We start from the raw sequence: 27,000 nt of genomic DNA on the forward strand, positions 1-27,000 counted from the left end.
CTCGCTGTCATTTATATATTTGATAACGAAGTTGGGAATGCGATTACGATTGCTTTAAAAAAATGTTATATCCCTATTTTCATAATTAAAGAAAATAAATATATGACTCATACTTGGAGGAAATGCCGGGAACGTTGAGGAAGATAGGCAGGCAAACTCTGAAGCGTCTGTTAATTACGGGTTAAATTTAAATAAAGTTCTTAACCCAGGTTTTCGGCCAGTTAGAAGACATAATATGGAGCGCTCACAACGTTTCCGCTTCTTCCCTGGGAGGACGAGCTAGGCCTTGCTGGATGAGTGCGCACGCGCCCGCCTCGCAGGTCGCGACACCCTGGGCCACGAGACGCAGCTGTTCGCGACGCGGAACGTCATGACGCGCGTGTTCTACGCGTTCTTCGTGTCGCTGGCGATGAGCTTCTACGCGGGCAGCCACGTGTTTGCGCCGATGGTCGAGTCGGGCTGCGGCTTCCAGCACATGCAGCTCATGACCGGCATGTCGGGCATGATGTACTGGATGGGACACTTCGTCTTTGACATGTTCATGGCGCTCTGGAACAGCATCATGCTTGCCTTCATCATATTTATCGGCCACACGGAAATCGCCCATTCGTACCACCGTAAGTTGCGGGAGTTGTGGACCGTATCCTACTAAGTAGCCACGAATTTGGAAGCTGTACCGGTTGCCGAATGCATGTTAAGGGCTAAGTAATCGTTGCGTGGCAATATGACGCGTGGTGAAAATCTCCGGAAGGGGTATAGGAAAGTTATTTCCTGGTACACGTCTTATTTCGCGGGCCCGTATATTGTAAACGAACGTTCGTCCACAGTATGTGCAGCTTTGTTCATAACAATTTACTAAAGTTTGCGTATAGTGCACGGCCTGCTTGCAGGCTAGTCGCTCTTGGGACGCTAATTTACCATAAGCAATGAAATGTCTACTACGTTTAGACAAGAAGTATTAAAGGATGCGTAGAATGCGAGTCTAGTTTGACGTTCTCATCACGAGACAAATTGCTATATATCTTGTGGAGACGCTGGATTCACTTTGCGCCCCTTTACGCTGTTTTCCTCCACATGGCTATCGCATCTCACGTAATCCGGCTCGCCCGCGTAGCTAAGCGCCGGTGGCAGTTGGTGTAGTTGCAGAATAGCACGAGAGATGGCGCTAGCGTTGCGCCGCTAACGCGGGTTTACTCGGGCGCAAAAGGGAGTGTAAGCCTCTTCCTCTTAAGCTTAGGGCGGGCAGAGTGCGTGGACGTTTCGCACGCCCACCGGCACTCTTCGCGGGACCGTCCTGCGAAAGGCTCCGAGGAGCGGGACACCGGGATGGACGAGTGTCCCCACAAACTCGACAGCAAAACTACCATTGTAACGAAAAGAGATACTGGTCATACTCTGAAAAAGCATTGTCATCGTCGCGTGAGCAGTTTCTGTGGCTGAGACAAACCTATGCGGCGTTGTACATTATCGCATTGTAAGCAAATAAATTTGGTAACAGCGACCACAACTCCTGTCACAGGACAGACATCTCGGTGCAAAGCGAATACTTCTGGCGAGAGAACGGTACTTGTGAACCAGTTCGTTTTATATACACCAAATTACTGCGTAGAAGCAGAACGGAAGGCAGATCACGAACGTCAGAGATATGAGCTATTTATGAGGCGAACTATAGTCGATGACACCGCATTTCGATGGGGGCAAAATGCGAAAACACCCGTGTACTTAGATTTAGGTGCGTGTCAAAGAACCCCAGGTGGTCCAAATTTCCGGAGTCTCCCACTACGGCGTGCCTCATAATCAGAACGTGGGTTTAGCACGTAAAACTCCATGAATTAATTTTTTAATGGTCGATGACAACCTAAGAATTACAAGGAAGCTCCAACAATGAAAAACTCAGGGCTCCGGCACTTCCCCTCTGAAACAAAGCTGAGTCAGGTGGAGTCCACTGACAGCTGAACGACTTTGCTGTACTAATGCACATCCGGAGCTAACTGTAAAATAACACGTCGTTATTTCAAGGCTTTACTCCTGGATCAGCACAGCAGTAATATCAGGATCTCCCAGAGCATTTGCCCTATAAATATTCAATTTTGATCCCGAAACGTGTGACACAAAGAATGGCCAAAGGAAATATAGCCGTTTTAACGATACAAAGGCGCCTGATGTCACGGAAATCAACGAACTTGATTGGCCAGTGCACCTATATGTACGTTTTATTTGAGTTGAGCAGCGTACATAAAGCTTTTTCATTCTTCGATTATCGCCGTTTATAAGCTGCTGTGGTAGCGATTCTATTCGGACAACACAGTCGAGGGTAGTTGGTTCTAAATTTCACTGCCCAAATACGTCTGCCATATATAGACCTTTTCATTGGGCAAGGAGGATAGGGCGCGCGGCGAGCCTTTCCTCCTCTCCGGCTTGGGTGATCCGGCGCGGCGCTGCTTGAAATTATTGCTGTCACGTGCAGCTGAACGATTTCGCAATGGGCCTCTTCGATTTTCGGAGTTCTGGCAGCCCACTGGCAGCCAGATTGCAGCCAGCTAGTTCCGGTTCTGACAGGAAGTCACGTGGGCTGGGATCCCAAGACAACCCGAACCTGCCCGATATTTGCAAAATCGAACGCCGGTACCGCTGGCCAAGTGTAAACATGCTACCAGCATGGCAGCGCCCGGCGATGCCGGCGCGCGCTCGACGTAGTCGGCCCATCTATGCGTTGCCAGCTTGAAAATATGTAGCTGCATTCAGGGATACGATCACTCTCGCGCGACTCGGCGCTGGACCCGCACTGGGCCAACCTCACCTTTCGCAGCGCAACAGATGGCCTCCGATCGATGCGTCCGATGACAAGACGCGAAATCGCGCGTGATTGTATACTCGAAAGCGATAGCTCTAGGATCCCTGCTCGCAGCGATCACATCGCCCACCGGCGACGTTGATGAATTGGCGTTGTGTCATCACTTCACCAGACATGAAAAAGCAGGATATCGGGTACGTCTCATACGCATGAAATTTCGTGCCGATCTGCTTGGGCTACCTTCGATTTCAGCTAGAAAGTTTGTTGTGGCTGATGGTGCTTCTCAGTTCGACCCGAAGGAGCTGGGGACGCGGCTAGCGCATGAAAATGCACGCCGCCTGCGACCAGCGAAACGTTTCACACGATAAACAACATTGGTCGCGGTCATGAGAGCATTAAGCCAATGTGCGTGTGTCTAATGCACGTGTGCCTATTACCCAATCAGTGCCTTCTTAGATCAACGGCCTGCAGTTCGAACACATATCGGTTTCGAGCTGCCACCCAAGCATACGACGGAGAGACGGATCGAGCAGGGGCTAGCTGCAAAGCCTTCGCTAACAGCACAAAAAGGAGATATCTCCGCATACATACGCGAAATACGTGAAAGGGAACGCCACCAGAGAAAGACGAACCCAAAATGTACCGCAATGTGTGAATGAGCTTCTACAACTTGCGTGGAACACGATGCAGATAACATGCACGCATGACAGCGCGGCGCGCTGTTCACCGCCCCGAAGAAGCCTCCAGGAGACACACACACATACACACACACAGAAGCTTCAAACGCTTCACCCCTGCTCGTATCACGCCGCTTCGCAATGCGGAACGGAGCGTTAGCACCTAAAAAGATAACGCTAGAAGTAAGGAAATCCGAAGGTGACCGTAGACAGTTGGCTGAACGAGGTAAATTTAAGTCCTCAAGCGCCCGCGTTGCAATCAGTGAAGTCCCCGCAAAGAGGGCGGCGAGCGCCCATCGCCTCTTTTCGTCGTCTGCTAGCCAGAGAACTTCCAGAGAGCAGCTAGAGCAAAATCGTCCTGGCAGGTTCTGGCAGCCCGCGGGTAGCCAGAAGTGGACAATCGAAGAAGCCCAATGTTTTAGATCGTACTTTGTGATATTTCCGCCATGTCCGTTCATATAAGGTCGTCAGGGAAGCCTTTCGGTGCATCGGTAACTACAGCAGGCGGAAATATGTCTCGGGGGCCCAAAAATGTGACGCGCTTTATCAGCCGCGGTGTACGCACATTATCAGTCGTGGTGTACGTATGTGTTGTGAACTGTTTTGCTTATATCGGTTTTAATTCAACAAAGAAAACCGGTGTCTCTGTATTACCAATATTAAATGCTAAATCAGCTCACTGTCTGATCGCTTGGCGTAGGGAGTAAAACATAAGAGCGCATGCTCGTGCACGGCCAACCTAAGGCAACCACGAAACATCTGAGTGGCAGGCGCTATCAAATATTTGTGGTGCACCGGCGTCGTTCTCACGAATTTCAAGTCTAGTAGGCTTGAAATTACTATATGGCTACGCTAGCCCTCCTGCAGGAGGCCGATGGCGCTGCTCAACACAGCGATCACTGCGGTTGGTGAACCAGCACGATACATATATAAGCTGTGCGCTTCGGAATTGCCTTTTTGGCCTGTATACAGCCATAATATATGAGACGGATCGCATAAAAATAATGCGATGGCTATTTTTGAGGGCAAAATTTCCGTAATACGTGTGAGTGCGTCGTAGAGAACGGAACGAGCACAATAAAAAAAAATTTCGGTTATCATCCTCTTTCTCTAAAAAGCAAGAGAAAACGGGCTAACGCCGCAATACGACCTCGCATGGTCACGCCGTGCAACGTTTATAGATAAATAACCGCTGATGCCGTATGCTTGGACATTGGCTTGGACCATGCGGTATATAGAACAAAAATATCTGTAATCCCGCACTTACCACTGCTTAGGACGCTCACGCAGTTCGTAAACAGTCCCTTTGCTGGATAAGCTTAATTCAGACTGTAATGTATGGTGCTATTACTAGCCAAAATTATTCAGGGGCAGACAACTCATCCATCGAACCAAGTAGTCACGCAATGTAACCTGCAGCGAACAGTTTGAACGCTTGTCAAACATCACAGCTCCTATCGTAGCAGAGCGGTACTCACGCTGTTACGATCGTCGCATATGTTTCATGGCTCCTAAACCGCAGCTTAGGAATAGAGGATAATACTGCAATAAGGTCACGTTAGTGAATGGAACATTCAGAAACACACAATCTCCGAGGCTGATTGTAGGCTCAAATATGCGCGCACACATCGTGCTGCGTGTTCCGTCAACCTCATCGCCAGCAGAAACTCCGGCCATGACATGCCTTAAACCACTTCAGCACGTCTCGCAGAACCGTTTACCACGTAGAAGACACACGTCATACTAAACAGAACCTACCGCCGAGCGTATACCTGCCATGCAAAACGCCGTGTTCGCCCAAGCCAGTATGGCGCTGCTCATAGGCGGCGCCACTGCGTTCACAATATGGCGGCGCCCACGAAAGAAACGGTGCATAGAAACGCCATCGCTGTGACTGTGACTGGTCACTCGACACCACGCGGGCCTTTTCTGGGCACTCAAGAAACGAAAAGAAAATCCAAGTGGTTGCTGCCCCGACGCGTAGGGAAGTGGTCTGCTGCCCCCTACGTGTGACACGGGATCAACTCGCGACGCTTTGAATGTATACAAAATAAACGCGCATCCTTACAGTCGCCTCGGCGATCGCTGTAACGGATATAGGTTGTCCGCGTTCTTACGTAAACAGAAGAAATTACGCCCGCCATTTTTTCTATTGCTTTGCCGACCGCAGTTGCCATCCTGGCTCTGTTCGTCGCCAACGCATTCTCCAGCCTGCCCCTGGCGTACCTGTTCTCCAAGGTGTTTTCCGAACCAGTATGGGCCTTCACCTACATGGTGTTAGGCCTGTTCCTGGCAGGTGAGTACGCTCGCGTAAAGCTTTGCCGGTGTTAAACTCACCCTGCTCTGCACTACTAGTCAACGGGAAATCGTATCTGCCGCCAAAACAACAACACATAGACAACATTCAGTTGTCATATTTGACAGATACATCGTTGTATCGGCTAAGAGTGATTGAAAAGCTTTCAGAAACGGGAAAAAAGATAACGTGCTGCATGATAGCGACTAAAATTTTGCAGGCGATATCATTATAAGTATCACACCCCTGAAGACATGCGTATGATTGCGGCAGGTACTGGAACATACTAGGTGCAGGTTGTGCGAGATTGTTAGTCCATTATTATGTGAAAGTAAATTTTTCGTCGTAGCGTGAAATTTCACACTATTTATAGCAGGCATTTGAAACCTACGCTTAAATTCAAAGAACAGGACTTTATATATAAATATTGAAGGCTTTAGAGAGGAGAAATGCTTCCGCATATTGCAAACAGGTTGAAGTAGGTCGAAAGTGTCAGGAAATAATGGCTCGTTGAAGGTGCAACACAATCCTCGAACGTGTAATTGGTCACAGTAGAACACACTTCATGAAATTGGGATAAACTGCAAACGACGGCGACTGGGTTTGTTGTATACTGCAGAAACAGCGGTGAAAGTTTCCTTTCTGGAAATATTACAAATGTTACTTATCATGTCCACTACTGTTCAACCAGCATTCAATTGCTTGTGTATAGAGAGGGGAGGGGGGCACCACGGTTCCTTGTTGAGCGTTCTGGTAAATATTATAGTGCAAACACAGGTGACCATTCTCACGTTACCGTCTCATACGAAACTCTGTAGGGTTGTAGTAGCGCATAAGCTATTGCCTTTGAGCCAACCAGACCTTGCTTCGGCGAAGCCAGGCCGTGTCGAGACGTATTCCTGTGACGTATGTGGAAGTACTGAGTACAGCGCAATATTTTTGGAAGTCCACCAATTTTTCTTAACGTAAAAATATCATTTGGCTCATTCCAAGCTCTTTACGGTAGGTTACTTTCTGGCATCATTTCCGGACCTATATAATATAAAGAAAAGCTCAAGTGTCCGTTGTCACAACAGGCCCTATGCTCTAACCAATAGGCTTGTTTGTTGTTTTCTTTTTTCTTTATTGATTCCCCACGATCAGGTGCACGCAGACTTCTCTCTTGTGTTAGCGCCAACTAGCTATTTTAGATGACTTGCGGTTACGTTACGTTACGTTACGTTACGTCACGTGGCGCACGCGAAGACACTTGAGCGTGCACCAGTTTCTATTTCGCCACAGAAGACTGGGCTTACGAATACAGGGTACTTTCTTTTTTTAGCTGCACCAAAATTTTAAAATTTTCTGTGGAAGATAGCACAATTCCAACCCTTGAGCTAAATTACCCGATGAGGTGGCCATTACTTCAACGCGAAATCAAGATGCTTGACTGAATAATTAACGTAATTGTACTAATAAATTTTTTAATTAAGAACTTTACGGCGCATATTTCAACTTGAAGAAAAGAGCGCTACGAAGACGCGGACTAAAAGAGGAACACGTACGACCGACAAGGCGGCCCTCTTTTAGTCCGCGTCTTCGTAGCGCTCTTTTCTTCAAGCATGCAAAACCAACTCGCCCACATCAAGCTTCTGCTGCTTCATATTTCAACATACGAGTTGTGGGCTGTGAATCTACAAGGCAAATTTCCAAGTGTCGCGGTAACTCGACACTCGGAATGAATTCTGAGGATGGCACCGGTTTCGAGGTATGCACCGTGACACTTGCGGTGAAAATGCACTATTCGTCCACTTACCTTTTTAAAGAAAACTGTTTTACGCATTGAAGCACAAAAGTAACTGGAACGCCAGTGCATTTCGTCAGACACTTTGAAAATATTCTGAAACTGATGTAGTTCTGAGACTTTGTTCGAACTGGGCACACCTTGCGAACTCACCGGATACAAATTGTAGGTTTCAATACTCGCCGCAAGGTGATTAATTAAATATGTAATTAGTGTGATTCTGTTAATTATGCAATTAAGCATGTTGATTTCTCGTATAAGTTATGGCCGCCCCTTCGAGTAGTTTAGCTGGATGGTTGGAATTGTGCTGTCGTAGGCGAATAAGAAGAAAAATTGGTGCGGCCAATAAGAACACCTGGTACATTTAGCTTTTCTTTCGCGTTCCACATTGACAAATTGCTAATAATAGCGACACCGCGCCAGGTTCCCCCATAAACCTTCTCGAAGCGGCTAACGCTTCGAGATGCTGCTTTAGACGAATACTGCGCCACCTTCGAGACTGGCCCGCGTTTGCCACTGCGTTCCGTGTAACTGAAAACACTATGTAGACGCCGTGCTACGTTGCACCGTCTTCGGGGTTGACCCAGGTAGTAACGGAAGTTGTAATGTTTGTTCGGCCTTAATACAACAACAACAAATAAGTAATCCCACCATCGCTGTAATGATATCATCCTCCTCGTCTTGCTGCTGTCGTGATATATAGACACGCTCGCCTCGAACTCACGATAACTCGCCCAGCACCGGCAAGTTGGCTCATTCGGCAGCGCTTTACATAATTCCAAGCGATGCTACGCATCCGGCTGCCCGCAAAATGCTTCGCCTAACATCAATTACTACCATGCGTCAGATCTGTATATATTTATTTTTTCCCATTTGTATGCTTGTTAATAAATGCCTAGAGTCGCGCTATTATCGCCTTCGCTTTGCGACGTTGCGTCCATACTGACGACGCCGACGCCACAGCCGAGGAGACAACCTCGGCGTCCAGCCACACTCGTCGTACGGGAGGCACCCGACCCAACCGACCTTGCTCGACACACGCAGGGATAGTGGGCTCGCTGGGCGTGGAACTGCTGCACGTGCTCGTGCAAGACGACCCGTCGACGGCTGCCACCGTGGTGCTGTTCATTTGGGGCTACGTGTGTCGCTGGTTCCCGACGTACACCCTCGTGCGGGGCATCGTCAAGGTCATCCTGCTGTCCAGGCTGAACGCCATTTGTCTCACCGGCGGTGAACTGCTCGCCGAGGCCTGCCGCGACGTCCAGTACTTGTCGGACACGAGGATATCCCACTGCTGCGAAGGTAGCGAAAGACCGTCCAACTGTAGCGATTGCTACGAACGCGTGGATGTCTGACGCTTTCCCTTTATTAATTACTTCTCTCTACCTTGCGGGATTCCGCAGAACTATTACGTCAAACTCTTGCCTGTGCTTCGAGTTGTTGACAAATTCGACTGCCATCTGCTAGCCGCCTGGTTAGCTCGGATGGTAGAGCGGCTGCCCCCGGAAACGCGTTGGTCCCCGGCTCGAGTCCCGGACCAGGACGACGTTTTCTTCAACTGCGAGGCTTTTCTTTCGAGGAACCCGTATGGGTTTCGTTTGTAGTATTTGCTACGATCGGGTAGATGTCTGAATTTCCCTTTACTAACCATTCAACTAGTATGTCGTAATAGCAAGAGGCCTCGTGAGGAAAACGCTAGTTTATGTAAGTTTTTCTAAATATAATTTCGTGCATGCGTACTCGAATACCGGCCTCTTTTAGTGCACAATCTACGTAATAGGTATTTTTTTTTAATTTTCTAGGAAGCTTTAATGTATGCGCAACGGCGCTTGCAAATGCACGATTCACATGCAAGCTTTCAAAGAAACATTAAAGGCGGTCGGACAGGACAACTTATCCTGGACAGATTAGGTGGTTTCACGTTGGCCGATTGTAAAACCGCTCAGTGGATGCAGACTGTCTCTGCATCCGTCTGTCGCCCATGCACTGAGTCGACAGCATCGCGTTCTCGCGCCGTGCACCCTTAATCATTAAATTTGCATGTTGTTTTTTCTTCATAACACTCTACTTCGCCGTTTCGAAAACTAGCTTTGCGTGAGTCGCCGTTTACGACCAGCTGCTTCGGCAAATAGTCGGGCTTTAGATTCAATCTTTCAACTCATTAATGCGCCCGTGACGTCAGCAAAATTGCGTTACAGCCACTCGCACAAGTACGGTTTTCGATGTATTTCCCATTAAGGAAGGAGAAGAGCGTTCATACAAGAACGCGCAGATTCGCAGAGTCCCGTGCCACTGCTGTAGCCGCTGCTGTAGCCACTGCTGTAGCCTCTAGGGCGTTTCGGCTGCCTTCGCGATATGAGTGAGAGGTTTACTCCTTACTTCGCGCGGGCTTTTGTCTTTATTGGTAGCATGATTACTGCCTACGGCACGCAACCCGACACTCTGAAATTAACTTAGCAAGTAGTTAGCTGCCGCTGCATACGTGAAAACTGCACCGTCGCCACCATGTAACTTAGCAGACAAGACGCGGTTGAGATTGTAGTAGTAAGCGACTTTGATAGGAAGAAAGTTTGGATAGAATAGTGCGGCGCGGTAAGTCTCTCTTGCTGGGAGGATGTCTCAACAGCACTGCGCCGGGGAAGGGGTGAACCGAATAAAAAGAAAAGTAAGGGGAAGGAGGCTTCCTCATGAGGCAAGGCCAACCGCTCGAAAAAGCCTCGCGGGAAACTATAGTGATGTAAGTGGGCGAGGTATGCAAAACTTTTTTTCGGGTTCTACGAAAAATTTATACTTTCCGAATAGCGAAACATTCACTATAGCGATATTTAGCGTTGCGCTGGATCTCCTCGCGCGGCGTTTTAAATTATTACTGGCTCAACATTGTTGTGTCCTGGTTTTCTTGCAATTTTTAGGTAGGTGTTGACTCATCAATTACAGTACGCAGTCGAAATTGCTTGATAGAGTCACAAACAATTATTACATCATCTTTTATGCGATCCGTTCAAACTACACATCAATGGAATGCAGTGCTTACCGTATCTATAGTGTTTACAGCATTTAAGCTCGGTCACTGGACGCTGAAAACATAAAAGGGACGCATTGTTAAAGACGTAGAAACGACTAAAACGGAGTGCTGGGCTAGTTGGCACATGATTTAAGCTTAAAAAAATGTCTCGACCATAACACGAACAAGAAGCACAGGACAAGCTGTTTTATATTTCTTCTATACAGTGGGCCCTTCTGTGTTCAGCGTACAGTGACCGAGCTTCTATATATGACGCCCGTCCTGTCCCTTCTTGTCCGTGTTAAATTTTTTACGGCGATTTTTAAGCTTGAATCGTTTGTACCGGCTTACGTAGCAGTGGGTTTCAGTATTTATCTCACCTTTACGAGATTTATCGACCGTCCTCCTGCACATCACCTTTTATGTGACCCGTTCAAAATACACGTCAATAGGATACAGTGCTTACTGTATCTGTAGTGTTCACACAATCGAAGCTCGGTCACTGGACGCTGAATACATAAGACGACGCATTGTTAAAAGCGTATAATCGATTAAAATGAGGTGCTGGGTTTATTAGCACAGGCGTTAGGTTTCGAAAACGTCTCAACAATAACACGAGCAAGAAGCACAGGACAGGCTATTTCACATTTCTTCTACAGTGGGCCCTTCTATGTGTTCACAGCGTACAGCGACCGAGCTTCTATATTTGACGCCCGTCCTGTCCCTTCTTGTCCGTGTTAAATTTCTTTACGGCGATTTTTAAGCTTGAATCGTTTGTACCGACTTACGTAGCAGTGTGTTTCAGCATTTACCTCACCTTTACGAGATTTATCGACCGACCTCGTGCGTTCGATGCGCGCAGCTTTTCAGCGAAACGCCACTGCGCCGCTTCTTCGCCCGCTTCAGCCGTTCGAGGAGACCGGCATCTACGAGCTCGTCAGCATGGTGGCCCAGGGCGTGCTCTACATCGCGCTGCTCGCGCTAGTTGACTCTCAAGTGATTTACAGCCTCCGCTGGTGAGCGTTGGTTGTTTACGCACGATTAATTTTACAGACTCGTTATAGCGTTTCGACGTTGAAATGTCACTTTCAGCCGGCATTTCACTTGTGGCCAAATTTACCCACAAGTGAGAAGCTACGCGTAAGTGACAGGTAGTCGCCACGTAATAAATTGTAGCGCAAGCTGCATGAAGTTTCTTTACAGTGGAATCATTGCGCCCTTGGATTGAGAACGTCTAACGTGCCGTATTTATTGTGAAAAAGTTATGTTAACGAACACGGCTGTCACCGTGGACACCCGTCTGTGGCAGAATACTGGGTCCCATATGAACCTTTAGATGTGCTTATGCGTATCCTGCCGTACGTGTGACGACCATGTATAATCTCCATTAATCTTGTGACGCTGCTATCATTGGCACCAGCCTAGAGAGCTTACTTCGATTGGTTGTGTCCATCACCCCTCTGTGGTTTTTATTGCGCTAAGTTATTTGTCCAGTTATGGAAAACCAACTAGCCGAACAATCAGCTCTTCCACCATCGCCCTGTACTGCGGAACATATTTAGCCCTTTATTGACGAGTGTTGCACACACACACAAGCTAGCGCGCACGCGCATACACGCACACACATGCACACGCACGCACGCACGCACGCACACGTTCGCACACAAACACACACACGTACACTCACGCGCACACACACGTACACGTACACACACACGCGCGCACACACACACGTGCGCACACAAGCACTCACACGTGCGCACACACGTACACACATACACACACACGTGGCCCACACGCGCGCACACAAACACACACAGGTGCGCACACACACGTACACACGTGCGCACACAAACACACACACGTGCGCACACACATGTACACACATACACACACACGTGCGCACACAAACACACACACACACACGTGCGCACACACACGTACACACATACACACGTGCGCACAAACACACGTGCACACAAACACACACACACGTGCACACATACACACACGCGCGCACACACGTGGGCACACAAACACACACACACGTGCGCACACACACGTACACACATACACACGTGCGCACAAACACGTGCACACAAACACACACACACGTGCACACATACACACACGCGCGCACACACGTGGGCACACAAACACACACACACGTGCGCACACACACGTACACACATACACACACGCGCGCGCACACAAACAAATGCATACACACACACGTACACGCGCACACTCATGCACACACACACACACGTGTCCGCGCACACACGCACGCATGCGCACATACACGCACACACACGCACGCGCACCCACGCGCACGCACACATTCTCCCTCTCTCTTAAGGGTGCCTACAGTGCATCGAATATCTGTGTCGTACAAGATGCTGAAAAATGTTCTAAATGTGCATGCGCATGCAGAAGTTAGGAGGTCGGTTTTGTGGTGATACAAAAGCTTATTTGTAGCGTTTTACTTGGAATTTAGCGACTTGTGCCGACGATCTCGAACTTGCTTTATAAAAGAAATTGCGGTCATACTTTTTCATTTGATCGCGCTTTCTTAATTTTTATATTCGGTTTCCTCGCGGAATGAAATATCTAAATACGAGAGTTACACAATTGTTTCGATATGCAACCGAGACTTCTGTGATGATACAACCTCCAAACCGGGTCGTGCACAATTGTAGGTATGCGGCTCGCCGCCTTCAGGGCAGTGAGCAACCCGATGAGTCGGCCGAACTGCACGGACCTCGGCTCGTTGTCGTTTCCTTGGACACTGAAGTTGAGCGGGAGGTGGATGAGGTCAACCGGGTATGCAGCACAAGAAAATTCAGCGACATCGTCATTGCTGTCCGTAGCCTGCAAAAAATTGTCGGCTTTATCAACCCGGTAAGAACCACTCCAAGTGTTAAGGATCGTTACGAATTTGAAGGGCACGTTTAAAACTTCTGCTTGGCAAAATTTTAAACCTTGTGTGGTACGTACTTTACGGCAGGCCAACAGGAGCAATAATATCGGACAGGAAGCAGTCGAACAGTGACGTAGCGAGTATGAGACCTTTCTAGCACTACAGATTTAGCGCATTCGGAGATAATGTGTGATGGTGCTTAGATGACGGTCAATGCGTCGTGTCACCAAAATACACCGTAATTACCTGCGCGTTACCTGAGAAACGCCAGCTTGCCCTTAGAGTTTGTCACCCTCCTTACTCGCTCGAATCGGCACGTCGATGCGTTCCATGCTGTTGTCGGCATAGATTGAGAATTCCAGCACATCCGGCCATCTTTAATTCGAGGAAATAGACTGGCTGCCGTGGTCCTGGGCTTAAAGGATAGCTTATCAGGCCCTGATGGAGTTCTTTCTTTTTTTTGTTATATACTGGAAGTTATAGGTTGCCGCCTAGGTGACGTTTTACCGCAAGAATTTTCAAGATCGTTTTTTTTTTAATTATAGCATATATGAAAAATAGAAACGTCGCGTTGCTATGCCGGCAGCGGCCTGATTCACTGCCAACACAGATACTATTTTTCTTTGCTTCGACTAGCGTCCTCAATCCACACTCCTTCCCAGCCTTCTCTCATACCGTAGCGAAGGGACCGCGTCACGTGATGAAGATGATGCTGATTTAATGGCATCACATTTGAAACGGGGCGGTGAAAAATAGTCACCCAGATTGCTCGATTTAACCAGGCACGCTATACATATTTTCATATAACATTTTTTCATGGGCATCTCCTTAAGCTTTTTTTTTCCCCTTCGAAATCTACCTTGTACCACTAGCCATGACTGTAAGCGATCTGGTCGTATTGATCTATTGCCTGATTTTTGTCCACCAATACTGTAAGCGTGTCTTGCTAATTGCCTCGACTGCTGACCGGTTGATGGTTCCGTCAGTTTCAAACCTAAGCGCTTCTGGAAGATGTAAATTACCTACGGTACTCTCTCTGGGAGAATCTCTTCGCGTTCCACTAGGATGTGCTCTCGACGTTTACGTCGAGAGCCACGCCTTTTTTCTTTTTATTTTTTTCCTTTCTCATTCCTGCTGCGCGGCGCACTTCTAGCGGCGGTTACTTAAAGCCACCTAGATAGTACGAGGCCTGTACACTCTGCTTTGTGAGGCCATTGCAATAGGGCCGACTGTTATAGAATTTAATGGGAATGCTGCCCAGTACACGCTGAAAGCCACAGTGATTTTCGCATCACCACTTTCGTCCCGCCGCGCTTGGGAGGAGGAGGAATAAACTTTATTAGTAGAAATGAGCCGACGCTAAAATCGTCCGAGGTGAACGGCGTCATCATGCACAACGGCATCATTTTCACGGCGGCCGTTCGACGCGAATTTACATACACGGCGGTTGTTGGGTTCTGCATGGTTAGTGAACGGGCGTTAGCGACAGAAACACGGATTGTGACGTGATACCAACGTACGTATCTGTTTTAATGTCACGTGGTCCTTGTTTAAACGTGATACACCTGGGCTTGTCACGAAGGTGATACCACGTCGCATGGTCTCTACGTAGCGTTGGCTGCTATACGAAAAAAAAAAGAACTGATGAATGTGGGCCGATGCCAAAGATGGTGCAGTCCACTATGAGTGTGCCCAAAGCGCGAGCTGTCGCGTGGGAAGAAGGCGCAAAAGTGACACTGGGCGCACATACCAAATGTCTTAAGAGCGGGTCGGTCTTTTCATGAGAAGAGTGTGTATGCGCGCGATCGTGGCCTGCTTCAAGCACTACCAGCTATGCTCGAAGGCCGAAGTACGACTCCGGTCTCGGCCGTACATTTTTTTTTTTTTTATTGCGAAGGTCCGAAGTGTGGTGAGACAGAAAAGACCCACTTGCCGTCCTCCCGCAAGGTGTAGTGTCACCTATTAAGTGACTTATCTCAGACATCTCACGCTGCACGAAGATTTTGCAATCCAATGTAACTTTGCATGAGCGGACATTTGTCCCTACGTGGAATGGCTGACCAGCAGCCATTCCACGTAGGCAGCGAATGCGAGTCATATATTATTCTCGGCCCCGCCCCAATTTTTTGCACGAAGGCAGCTCGGATTGCCTTCGGCTGCTCTCGCCACGAAACTGCTCCTGCTTTTTTAATGTATCGTGCTGCTCTTACTCTCTGCTCACTACAACACGTCTGCTGTCTCTCTCTCTCCCTCTAACACACACGCGCACACAAAACCAAATAGCAGCGGAACGCCGGCCGGTTGTTACTGTAGCAGGCAAAAGTGCCCTCCGACTCCGGAGAAAACGGTCGAGTGGACCACAACTCCAGCAGTCAGTCGCAACCAGTACCTCATACGCCTCCGTGTTCCGGTAATGGGGCTTGTGCTGAAATAGTGAAAGCGTGGTATTCACTCAGCTGTCAAGCGTTGCTCGCCCGCGGAGTGGTTTGTCCGCACCGTGTCAAGTTTGAAAATTTGATATTAGGGACAGAAGTAAAAATATAACAGGGGAGCAAGGAATACAAAACGTGCTTGACGTCGCCCGTGTTTGAGAAATCAGTTTTGAGCATCGCGCGCGGTGAAATAACGACGCAACGTAGTAGGGAATAAGAGGGGTGGTGCGGATACCTAGTGACGCATCGTTGTGTCAAAATTTGTTAGAACCGTTCCCGTGTTACATCTATCTTTTGATTAATAAAGGAAATAACAAATGAAAATAACTTTGGCACGACAGCAGACGCACTAGCGCACACATAAATTGGAAAAGAACAGGGAGAGCGCGATCCAAACAGCAGTGCTGATGCGACATCTTGCGAAGAAAAGCTTAAACTAAGCGCGCAGATTTTCGCACTCAGTGACTGTAATCGACTTATCTGCTGGCTTAAAGCTTTCAGTCCCTATATATTTATTAAAAATAGATCTATGCACGTTTCCTTTGTTTTCGAAGAAATATTCTAGCGAATGCTCTGGGCGGTTGAACCAGAGTATCAGGACGTCACGAACAGGCGCGCCGTTTCCGAATCCACTTTCCTGTATTGCAGTGTATATATACCCTTTAAAATAAATTTCGTTGGTGCTGAAGCTGCACTGGTATAAAGGACAACAAATGTTCACGGCTTGGCTTGAAGCGGCAGTGCTGTTTCCGCGGCTACTATCACTGTACATTGCCAATACGATAACTTTGATAGCACGCACGTGAGCTTGCAGTCGTAGGTCGCTAACGGTAAACTGGTTCTGGCGCTAACGGTAAACTGGTAAACTGGAAATGGTTCATTCAGGAAATATTCGGAAATTGTGCAAAGCGTATATTTAGTTTACTTTCTGGAGCACCTGCAGTATGGCTTGCAGGTCAGTGTCTCCTGGCGTATTGCACAATCCCGACGAATCGTTTCAGGTGTGGTATATCTGCCCTTCTGAAACACGTTTAGCTTGCAGTTCCGCGCTGACGTCCAAGACGATGCCATTCAATAAGGCGTAGTTCGGCGCTTCGGTGTTACTACCGGACACGCGAGGAACACTGATGACCTCGCATCTCGCTGGACGTCGTGTCTTGGCGCACTGGCTTTGACGTGCCCGCCGCAACGTGCAGCCGTCGACACGTGCAGGCCGTTTACATACTTCCAGACGGGCGTGACGCAGAGAACGAAAGACGTTTGTCAACAGACAAAGCTCCGTTTATACGAGGGCCCGACACGAAACATGACACGCGCCGTAGCGGCCTCAAGGCCGCGCGTGAACGTGACTATACGCGCAGGGACAAAACTGACGTGCTCTCATCGATCCCGGCAAGGTATAGAACGCTTGTAACGACGCTGACGAAGAGGGAGGACACAACGAGAGTGATTTGTCCCCCCCCCTCCCCATTTCTTTATCAAGTCCTACATACCTGTTACATTCTTTCAGGTATATTCTTACGTAAAATGTACCTTGTGCGCGAAGTTTCCCACTTTGCTCCGCCTCGACAGTCACGTGCCTCGTATTTTTTTTTTTTTATTCCGCCACGCGGCGACCAGGTGAAACTCGTGGACGGCGTGAGCCTCGCCCTGAAAAAAGACGAGTGCGTCGGCGTCGTCGGCATCAACGGCTGCGGCAAGAGTACGCTGCTGCAGACGCTGGTCGGCATTCGGGTGCCGACCGACGGCAACGCGTACACGTCCCTGCTGTCGATGGTCACCGACGTTCGCGGCTGGCAGCGGGGCATCGGCTACGTGGTCGACCGCGTCCCCAAGGACAGCATGCCGGCGCTGACCGTGGGCGAGCTGCTGGACACCGTAGCCAGGCTGCGGGGCGTCGCCAAAAGACGCCAGGCGGTGACGAGCATACTGACGCTTACGGGAAAGCTCCACGAGGACCAGATGGCCAACGAGTGCAGGTGAAAAAAAAAAAAAAAAAAAAAAAAACGTTAAATTATAGAGTTCTACGTGCCAAAACCACGATCTGATTATGGAGGCACGCCGTAGTGGGGGACTCCAGAAATCTTGCACCCCCCGGAGTTTTTATTATTATTTATTTCGTACTGCCAGCCTGTTTTATAGGCCCTACGCATGAGTGGGATATACATAAAGGGTTTAACAACCTAATAACATGTGAAACACAAGAAAGAAAAAAAAAAACAAAAAAACAAAAACAAAAGGGAAAGTAAAAAGAAAGGGTGGAAACAAGCAAAGCGTCATCTTGTTACAATGCAAAAAAGAACCAACAATAAACAACAATATCAAGAAATTCTGCAATACAGCACATATTTGCACAATGGCTTATGCACAAAAAAAAATAAGGGTGCCCTTAACATGATATGTATCACATAGTACATGGAATAGGACAATGATCCTAGAGAACGTCTCGGGTCATAGATTAATGAGAGCGTGCACAAAGGACAATAGGGTTGAGCTTTGAAGAACGTTTTCAGGCAGGGCGTTCCATTCATGGATGGTTCGGGGGATGGGCGAAGTTCTTTAACGTGCGCCTAAATCGAAGTAAGTGCACGGGTGTTTTCGCATTTCAACCCCATCGAAATGCGGCCGCCGTGGCCGGGATTCGATCCCGCGACCTCATGCTTAGCAGCCCAACACCATAGCCACTAAGCAACCACGGCGGGTAACGAGTGCAGGTGCGTGATGCCGGAACGTGTAGGAGGAATCCATACGCCCCTGAGGGTTGTGGCGTGTCCTGTAGAACTGTATATGTAGCCTTCGCTATAAATTATAAGTAAATTTGACGCTGCACTTGTTCAAACGCGAAGAAAATCTCACGCACTGAATGCATGTTTTGTTTCTGTGATTTTAGCACGTGCTCGTTCTGAAAGCACATTGCGTGTTGTCGACGTCCAGTTACCGTTTCCCACTGGCTTTATCTTTATCTTTAGCGTTTGAAACAAAATCAGGTTGTTTTTAGAAAGCAGAAAGACGACAGTAATTTGAAGTAACTGTGTTCTCTGAAGTGGATTCTATTTGGCGCGCTGCAATTACAGTGCTAAATTGTTTTTCTGTTCTGTAAAGATATCTTTTAACGCGCTGAGAAAAGTCGCGTGGCAGCTCATAGGCAGTACTTTACGCAACAGTAATGATTGAGAAATTTGTCATTGCTTTCTTAGGAAGACGGGTAAAGTTTGAAAACAAATATATCTGTGAACTGGGCCTCATGCTCGCACAGCCTTAGTTGCCAAAAACCCCTGAGGCACAAGGGAGGCCCCAGTCTCAAGGGGGGGGGGGGGGTCAATTAAAACGAATATGGAGGTGGAAAGCAGCTCACTACGCGGTAAAATTTGTCAGCGCACACATCTTCCTGCGAAATATACAGTAGGTTCTCTTGAAACGGGACACTAAGGGATCATGGAAGTAAGGGAAGCTGCCGATGGGCGAAATTGGACACGCAACTGATTTAAGCACTCTCACTCCGTCCACAACGGCTTGTGGGCACAGTTGTGCAACATCCTGCCCCCTTAGCTGTCATGCGTTCCCGATGTACCCTGCACGGGAGGCGAATAACACGAGCGTAAACTGCCCTGTTAATCGCCATGTTGGATTCTGTAAATGGATACAAATAGTTTGTAGTTTCTTCTTCCCGTAGTATGCTTACGTTTGCTTTTCTTCCCCCCCCTTTTTTTTTTGCTGCGCTCCCTTTCCGCCCAGTCGTGGAGAGGTCAAGATGCTGCTCATCGCTTGTGCGGCCATCGGCCTTCCTCCCGTGTTGCTGGTGGACGAGCCGTACTCGGACGTGGAGCCGCTCTACCGCAACGAGATCATCCGCATGCTGCAGCGCTTCAAGGACAGCCAGGCTATGGCATTCATCCTGACCTCGTACCGGCAAGCATTTGACGTGTCCTGCAGTCTGCACCGAGCGTAACTTCTTGATGGGGGGGCGAATATCGCCGTACTTATTCGATTCCGACCACCTGCCGATCACTTTCTCTACAGCAGAGCAGTCCTGCAACAACCGGAAGAGGAAAAAAAAAACGTTTCTCGCTAGACTTTCTTGTCAGATCAAGCAGCCTCGCACCATAATTAGCGAAGAGTTGCCTCAGACGCTGAAGTTTCGCATAGCTTCGCATAGGCGAAAATTTGTGCGTGGAGTTCTCGCAAATATACATTGGTTGCTTCCGCATCTCGTTCCTTACGTAATAGAGTAAATTAAAACCGCGTTTGCATCCGCGCCATCTTTGGGTGGGCGTGAACCCTGCCACAGCCACGTTTGTCCAAGACGAACCGAACTCGGTGCCACACTCTCGTTAAATGTGCCGATTGCGTATTTGTGTCGAGCTGCCAAGCGCCTCGCAGCGTTACTTGTGATCGTGGTTTCCTACCATTGCTATTTGACGAAATCGACGTCATCTCGAGGACAAAGACTCGGCAAAAAGCTTGTCGTGAGCTTAGCCGCGCGTCTTTCGTGTACAGCGTTGAACACACCTAGCGTGAACGCACGAGCGCTGGCCGCGCAATCGGGAACGCCGGTGCAGCCAGCACGGCCGCGCGTCGAAGCAAACCTGCGCATGCGCAGTGACAACTGGCTCCGTGCCCCGAGGTGTATGGACTGCATCGACTCCTCCAGACGGCTGTCTTGATCAAAATAGATTTGATTCTCTTGCAAACACCCGGAGGTAACCAGATGGAACGAAGATCATTTTCCGCGACGGAAAACTTGACAGACATCTATGTAGTTGGTGAAACAGCCGGCCTCTTGAATGCTGTACCCAAACACAGGGCTGGCTTCCAGCGACAGCGGTGTGCTAGTGAAAAGGGCGTTTCTGGAACGTAACACAGGTTTGGCGCGGCCAGAAATTATAGCAGACGACACGTGGTCACGCCTTCAGGCCTGACATGCGCACGCTTGCTTTGATGCGCTTCCACGCGCTTGTCGGTGGCAACATATAAATTTTTTTAAAAATTGCATGTGGCAGATAGCGCGTTTCTAACCCTTGAGCTAAATTACTCGATGAGGCGGCCGTTACTTCTATGAGAAATCAAAATGCCTAATTTAATGAACAACATACTTACACTATAATTAACGTCTATATTAAATACTTTACGGCACATCTTTATATAGATAATGAGACTGCAAGGCATATAGACTTGTAACAAATTATCGCGATATCACCGGTATCGAGGAATGCGCCTTCAAAGTTGCGGTTAAAAACGCCCTGTTGTTCGACTTATTCTTTTTATGAAAACGCTGTTTTATGCATTGTAGCTTGAAAGTAACTGCAAGGCCAATGGATTTCGTCGGACACCTTGAAAGTTAATTCCAAGTGGACACACCGCTTTGCGAAATCACCAGCTATAATTGGTAGATTAAAATACATGCTGTACAGAAATTAATTAGTGAATTAGTGCAAGTATATTATTTATTCAATTAACAATTTTTATTCTTCGTTAGATGTAGGGGACGCCTCATCGTGTATTTAGCTCAAAGCTTAAAATTGTGCCCCCTGGCACAGGCATATATTTTTTTAATTTGCTGCTGTAAAAAAAGAGAAATGGGTAAGAACACCCGGTACCTGGTGTGCGTGCGCGAGATGTGAGACGTTTCATTACGTTCCTTGCACGTGCATTTCGATCGCGCGAAACCTTCACGCACGCAGCATTACTATAGCGCGCGAGGCTATCTTTCTATTGTCGGCGCTTCCTAATGCCGCACTCTGTCTCACGCGCGTACCCAGCATGTCCCATTTCGAGCTGCTCTGCGACCGTGTGGCCGTCATGGAATCGGGCAAGGTTGAGGCTATGGGCGACGGGTTACAGATGGACCAGAAGTACGGGCGCTGCTACAGCGTCGCCTTCAAGCTGCCGGCCGCGAAGCGTAACAGCGTCACCCTGATCAACCGCATCTACTTTGCGATGATGGAGCTTCACCAGTGCACCTACATGTACAGCTATAGGGTAAGGCCACCGTAGTTCCGTACCTCCACAACTCCTTCCCCCCTGCACCATTTCTATATTGCTATTGGAATTATATGGACGCCCCAGGAGCATTTCTGCCGTCTCGGTCGGCGTCGCCGTGATGTTCCGTATAAAGTCCTAGGGCGATAACATTGTTCCCCGCGCGCCGTTGCTGTATGTGCTAGTGAACGCGTACGTTGGTGAGCCAGCGATGGCAGCTCAGTAGCGCGCGCGCATGGGAGGAAAGTGGGGAAGAAGAGCGCCGTCTTCCGTCGCACGCAAGGCACCGAAGGCACGGGGGGGGGGGGGGGGGGGGGCTTGCGGACGTTCTACTCCGGTGGACGTTCCACTCCGATGGGCGTTCTACTCCGGCGGACGTTCTACTCCGATGGGCGTTCCACTCTGATGGACGTTCTACTCCGGTGTACGTTTTACTCCGGTGGACGTTTTACTCCGGTGGACGCTTTACTCCGGTAGGCGTTCTACTCCGGCGGACGTTCTACTCCGGCGGTGGCTGTGTATGGCACAGCCTCGCGCGGTCGCTCGGGCCCCATTTTGAGAGCGATCTGCGATGGGGACAGAACCTAGGCCTCTAGGCGCACTGAGGGCCTATAGCTTCGTGTGCGCTGTGTTCTCGCCGCTTAGTTCGCGTCGAAGCGAGAAGCAGCACGAAGTTCAATTCGCTCGCTCCTGCTGCCGAGCTTCCTCATTCCAGCATTTTGCCAGCGAGTTTCCGCGGTCATCGAGTGAGACGCGTTCATGTTTGCTTGTGCGCGCGTGATGCCATGCTTCTTAATTTAGTTAGTAAGCGAATGTCTACGAGTATTTACGGCCGTTAAAACTAATATCCTTACTTCGCATCGTTGTCTACTAATTTGCTAGCGCGATCACTGATTCGCCTCTAGGGCAGAACTGCGACTTTCTTCCCCTTTTACTTAGAACTGTAAGATGTTGTGAATATGTGTTGTAGCCATGTATAGTTCTTTCAGTCCCGACGTACATAAATGTAGAGGAGGCCTTCGTTATAACAAAACCGCTTTATTAGAGACGTCGCTAAATTCAAAGCTCTTGAATATCGGATTACATCTGGTGGAGTGGCTTGAGACTCGAATTGACACGAAATACGAAGCGGGAAATACGCACCAGAAAGCTCGGTGCAACGTACACGGGAGACGCTAAAGCCCCTTGATCTTGGAAAATGTTGCGAAACGCCTTGGTCTCGCGGCCGAACTGCGCGATTGGAAGATAACTTTAGCGCGCCCTCTGGTTTTGTCCCAGGAGCAACTGGTAGACGAGAAATGCCTTGCGTGTTCCTTTTCCCGTTCTCAACCGCTTCGCACGTTTCCACCCGGACGTGTCATTTGATGTGATATGGTGTAGATATGGCGATGACTTCTCAGTTGCCGGATTCTTCTCTGTTTGTTTACTGCCGGGGGGACTCCCGTTTAATTTTGACCGGCTGTGGTTTTGTAATTTGCACCCAATGCACGGTACACGGGTGGTATTGTATTTTGCCCTACTCGAATTGGGGCCGCCGTGGCCGGGATTCGATCCCATGGCCTCGGTATTTATAAACTCAAGGCCATCGCCGCTAAGGCGCCACGGCGGATGTCGACCCCATCGAAAGTAGCTGTGTTTCAGCGTACGACGTTTTGCGACTCGCCCGACTTTTGCTGCTCTTGCAGAGCAACTCGTTTTTACTGAAATAACCTCCCGAAATGAAGTGTTTCCTCTGCGGCAGATCTTGTGATAGCGAAGGTTCTTGTAGACGAAACTTAGATTTTGCTTATTTCCAGCAGTAGTGGCAGAAGAAAAAAAGAAAAGGTGCCGAATTGGCGCAGATTAAAATGGCAGCTTTTGCCAACAAAAGGGCAGTGCAACGTGGCACGTTAATGTGTACATAACGGTATTTCTTAGTGTAAGTCACCGCAGTGCTTGATGGGAAGTTTACAGACGCGGTCGCGATCAGTGTTGGTAATAGGAGTTCTTTCCAGTGTTAGGATGACGCTTATCAGCACCTCCAACGTGTGCTTCCAACCAGTTTTCATTAGTCACACAGCGAAGCGTATCTAGCAGCTGTAATATCCAGAAATCATAACAGGGATGGACCAGAAAGGAAATTGGATATACTGCACACGGCTTCCAGGCCTTCAAAAGCATCGTATGTCTTTTTTTTTGTGGTAGCTCTTGGTGACGTCACGAGGGACAACGAACAAGGTCGTTAAAGAGTACTACTTCCTGAGGTTATTTTTTTAAAGTGTTAACCTTCCTTTATGTGTTTATTAACTATAGGCGGCAAAATAATCACGTACTGCATCCTGATCGCTCTTTCACTTAACGACGCTGCATCATGCGAGCGACGCTGCATCACTAAATTTGAAGTTAATTATCACGACATAAGTACGCGGAAGTGCATTGGTATGAAAGGTGCGACAGGAGGATGTCCCAAAGCAAAACTGTCAGGGAGGCATTATATATCCATGACACGTCCTATGTGTGGGCGGAATTGGTCGATTACGAGAGAGGCGAGTCTAAATTACCCCCGTCTTGCCCAGCACAATGAAAAGGTTAATTGGAGATCGTTTCGAGAGGCCTCCGTCCTGCAGTGGCCATAAAAAAATAGGCCAATGATGATAATGATGAGTCCAGAAGCAGTAGGCGCGCAAGATATTAAAAACGGCACGAGGGAAACGAGCAATACGACCGAAATTATACACTGAACAATGGATCGGAACATTTCAGCAATACACGTGCACGTAATCGAGGGGGAGTGACGCAAAGGCGAAACGAGGGATACAAACATTTTATTTCGTTTGGTCGATCTGTACCTGCCGTGAGATCGATCGATCAATCAATCAATCAATCAATCAATCAATCAATCAATCAATCAATCAATCAATCAATCAATCAATCAATCAATCAATCAATCAATCAATCAATCAATCAATCAATCAATCAGTAAATCAATCAATCAATTAATTAATTAATTAATTAATTAATTAATTAATTAATTAATTAATTAATTAATCAGTCAATTAATTACTTAGTTAATCAATTATTTAGTTAATTAGTTAATTAGTTAATTAATTAATCAAATAATCAATAATTCAATCAATCAATCAATCAACTTTATTTCCCTTGGAATAGGAGGAGTACGGGACTCAAAGCTTGAGCAGATTGACGAGGTCCCGACCTCTTTACAGTTGGCAAAACAGCGGGATGACGGTCAGTCATGCACAAAGAGTTCAAGTAAATCAACGAATATTACATAACATCGAGCAACACAAAGTTTTGTGGCAAAGCGCGAGAAACAATACAACCCTTTGCATAGGCTTGAAATGGCACGAACATGAAAATCTAAATTCAGACATCTGTCGAGCGCGACGGCCTTTTTCTCGCAGGGCACGATGCTGTTCTACGTGGGCAAGGCGTACACCAGCTGGGGCGAGCTGTTCGCGACGCTCGTGGCCTTGAAGGACGCCGAGAAGCTGCCCGAGTTCTCCGCGAGCGACATGACGCTCGAGCAGATCTACGTCGGCCTCTCGCGGCGCCAGATCCTCTTCTCGGGCGCGCAGACGGGCGCGAAGTTTAGCTGCATGCCGTCGAGCATCGAGAATCCCCCGGTACCCGGCCAGGACGACCAGAAGGGGAAATAAAAGATGGCCCTTCTTTTCTGGCTGCTCTCGCCATCGGCGACAATGGCCTCTTTAGTAGGGACTAAATGCAACAGGCTGGGCAGGACACGTGATGCGTAAAGTAGACAGCCGTTGGACCATTGGGGTGACAGAGTGGGCACCAAGAGAGTAGAGGACGACAGAACACTAGGTGGTGCGACGAAATTAGGAAATTTGCGGGTGCTAGTTGGAATTAGTTGGCGCAGCAGGACAGGGCTAATTGGAGATCGCGGAGGAGAGGCGTTCGTCCTGCAGTGGACATAAAATGGGATGATGATGATGATGATGATGATGATGATGATGATGATGATGATGATGATGAAATGCAACAAAATTGGGCCGTGCCGAAGTGGCAGATTGGTGTTTTGCGGTCGATCTATACACCTGTTACATGGGCACTTTCAACAACCGCCCTTGAGTTGAGCGGCAGTTAATGGCTCCACGTCCAGTTCGGTGAATCGCAGGTGGTCACTTGATAGGGACGTAGAAGCGTCTTGATATTATTGAAAGTGCTTTCCTTAGTGTTTTTCTGACAATAGTAATAAAGTAGGTATTTTTTGTCGAACATCGCTTTTTCTTCAGTTTTACTGCGGCGTTTTAGCCTAACAGCCAGTTAAGTAGACAATAATAATGAATAGAATTTATTGATAGGAAAGACATAGAGGTCGACCTGAGCTAGTGCGCTCTAGTATACAGGACAATCCGAAACCTATGCGCTGGTTTCTGTGTTTAGAACCTTTTTATTTCGAACTGCCCATGCTGGTTTTTGTCATGTGCACGGTATGCCGGCTTCTGTGTTTGTGGCGAGAACGATAAGTGCGCACACCGCTTGGCAGGCACAGGAGAAGCAACTTGCGACGCCACGATCTCCACACTGGCACCACTGGAGGCGGCCATCTTGGCAGTTAACTTGCTTCGACCGAGGTCGCCTATGTCAGGTGAAGCCAGCTGCTGTTCTGGTGTCAATGGCGGTTGGAACTGTCGTGCAACACCACTCAGCTGCGATTGACCCAACGACACTTGGACTCAACGGCAGCTTAAGGTGCCCGTGTAGCAGAGGTATTATGCTTCTGAATGTCCACAGAGCATACCCACAGGAAGGGATTGGTCAGGAATTGAATGGGTAAGAGAGACGGACAAAGGCGAGGTTGATTAGCATTTTGCAAGTTTTTCGCTTACAGATAGAAAAGTCTGTTGAAAACGTTTTTTTATTATTGTTTCAACTTAGGATCACGAATTTCCTTTTCGTGCTGGTTGTGCATTTTGAGTGTAAAGACGTTCGTGAGAATATTAGTCACCCCTAGGCCATTTCAAAAACATCGCTATTTGAAAGCCTGTGGTAGTTCATTAATTTTTATTACTAGTATTTTTTGTGCTGTTAACGAGTAGCTATCCCACACTCCGCACATCACAAATGCGCAACAGTCACTTGAGCTTTCGG

General features: G+C 48.2%; 1 protein-coding gene across 1 annotated transcript in view; it reads left to right on the forward strand.

Annotated features, from left to right (window-relative positions):
- LOC126518237 (phospholipid-transporting ATPase ABCA3-like) overlaps window positions 1–26,031 on the forward strand; it is a 40,383-nt gene extending 14,352 nt beyond the window's left edge. The window contains exons 8-16 of the mRNA XM_055064659.2: window positions 321–617; window positions 5,642–5,767; window positions 8,595–8,852; window positions 11,417–11,570; window positions 13,254–13,455; window positions 17,527–17,885; window positions 19,642–19,815; window positions 21,666–21,885; window positions 25,287–26,031. Of these exons, the coding sequence (XP_054920634.2) occupies window positions 321–617; window positions 5,642–5,767; window positions 8,595–8,852; window positions 11,417–11,570; window positions 13,254–13,455; window positions 17,527–17,885; window positions 19,642–19,815; window positions 21,666–21,885; window positions 25,287–25,541 (2,045 nt within the window). The 3' untranslated portion in view covers window positions 25,542–26,031. The remainder of the gene's footprint in view (window positions 1–320; window positions 618–5,641; window positions 5,768–8,594; window positions 8,853–11,416; window positions 11,571–13,253; window positions 13,456–17,526; window positions 17,886–19,641; window positions 19,816–21,665; window positions 21,886–25,286) is intronic.
- Window positions 26,032–27,000: the final 969 nt, after the last annotated feature.

Source organism: Dermacentor andersoni, chromosome 11 (assembly GCF_023375885.2).
Source record: "Dermacentor andersoni chromosome 11, qqDerAnde1_hic_scaffold, whole genome shotgun sequence".
NCBI classification, from domain to species: domain Eukaryota; kingdom Metazoa; phylum Arthropoda; class Arachnida; order Ixodida; family Ixodidae; genus Dermacentor; species Dermacentor andersoni.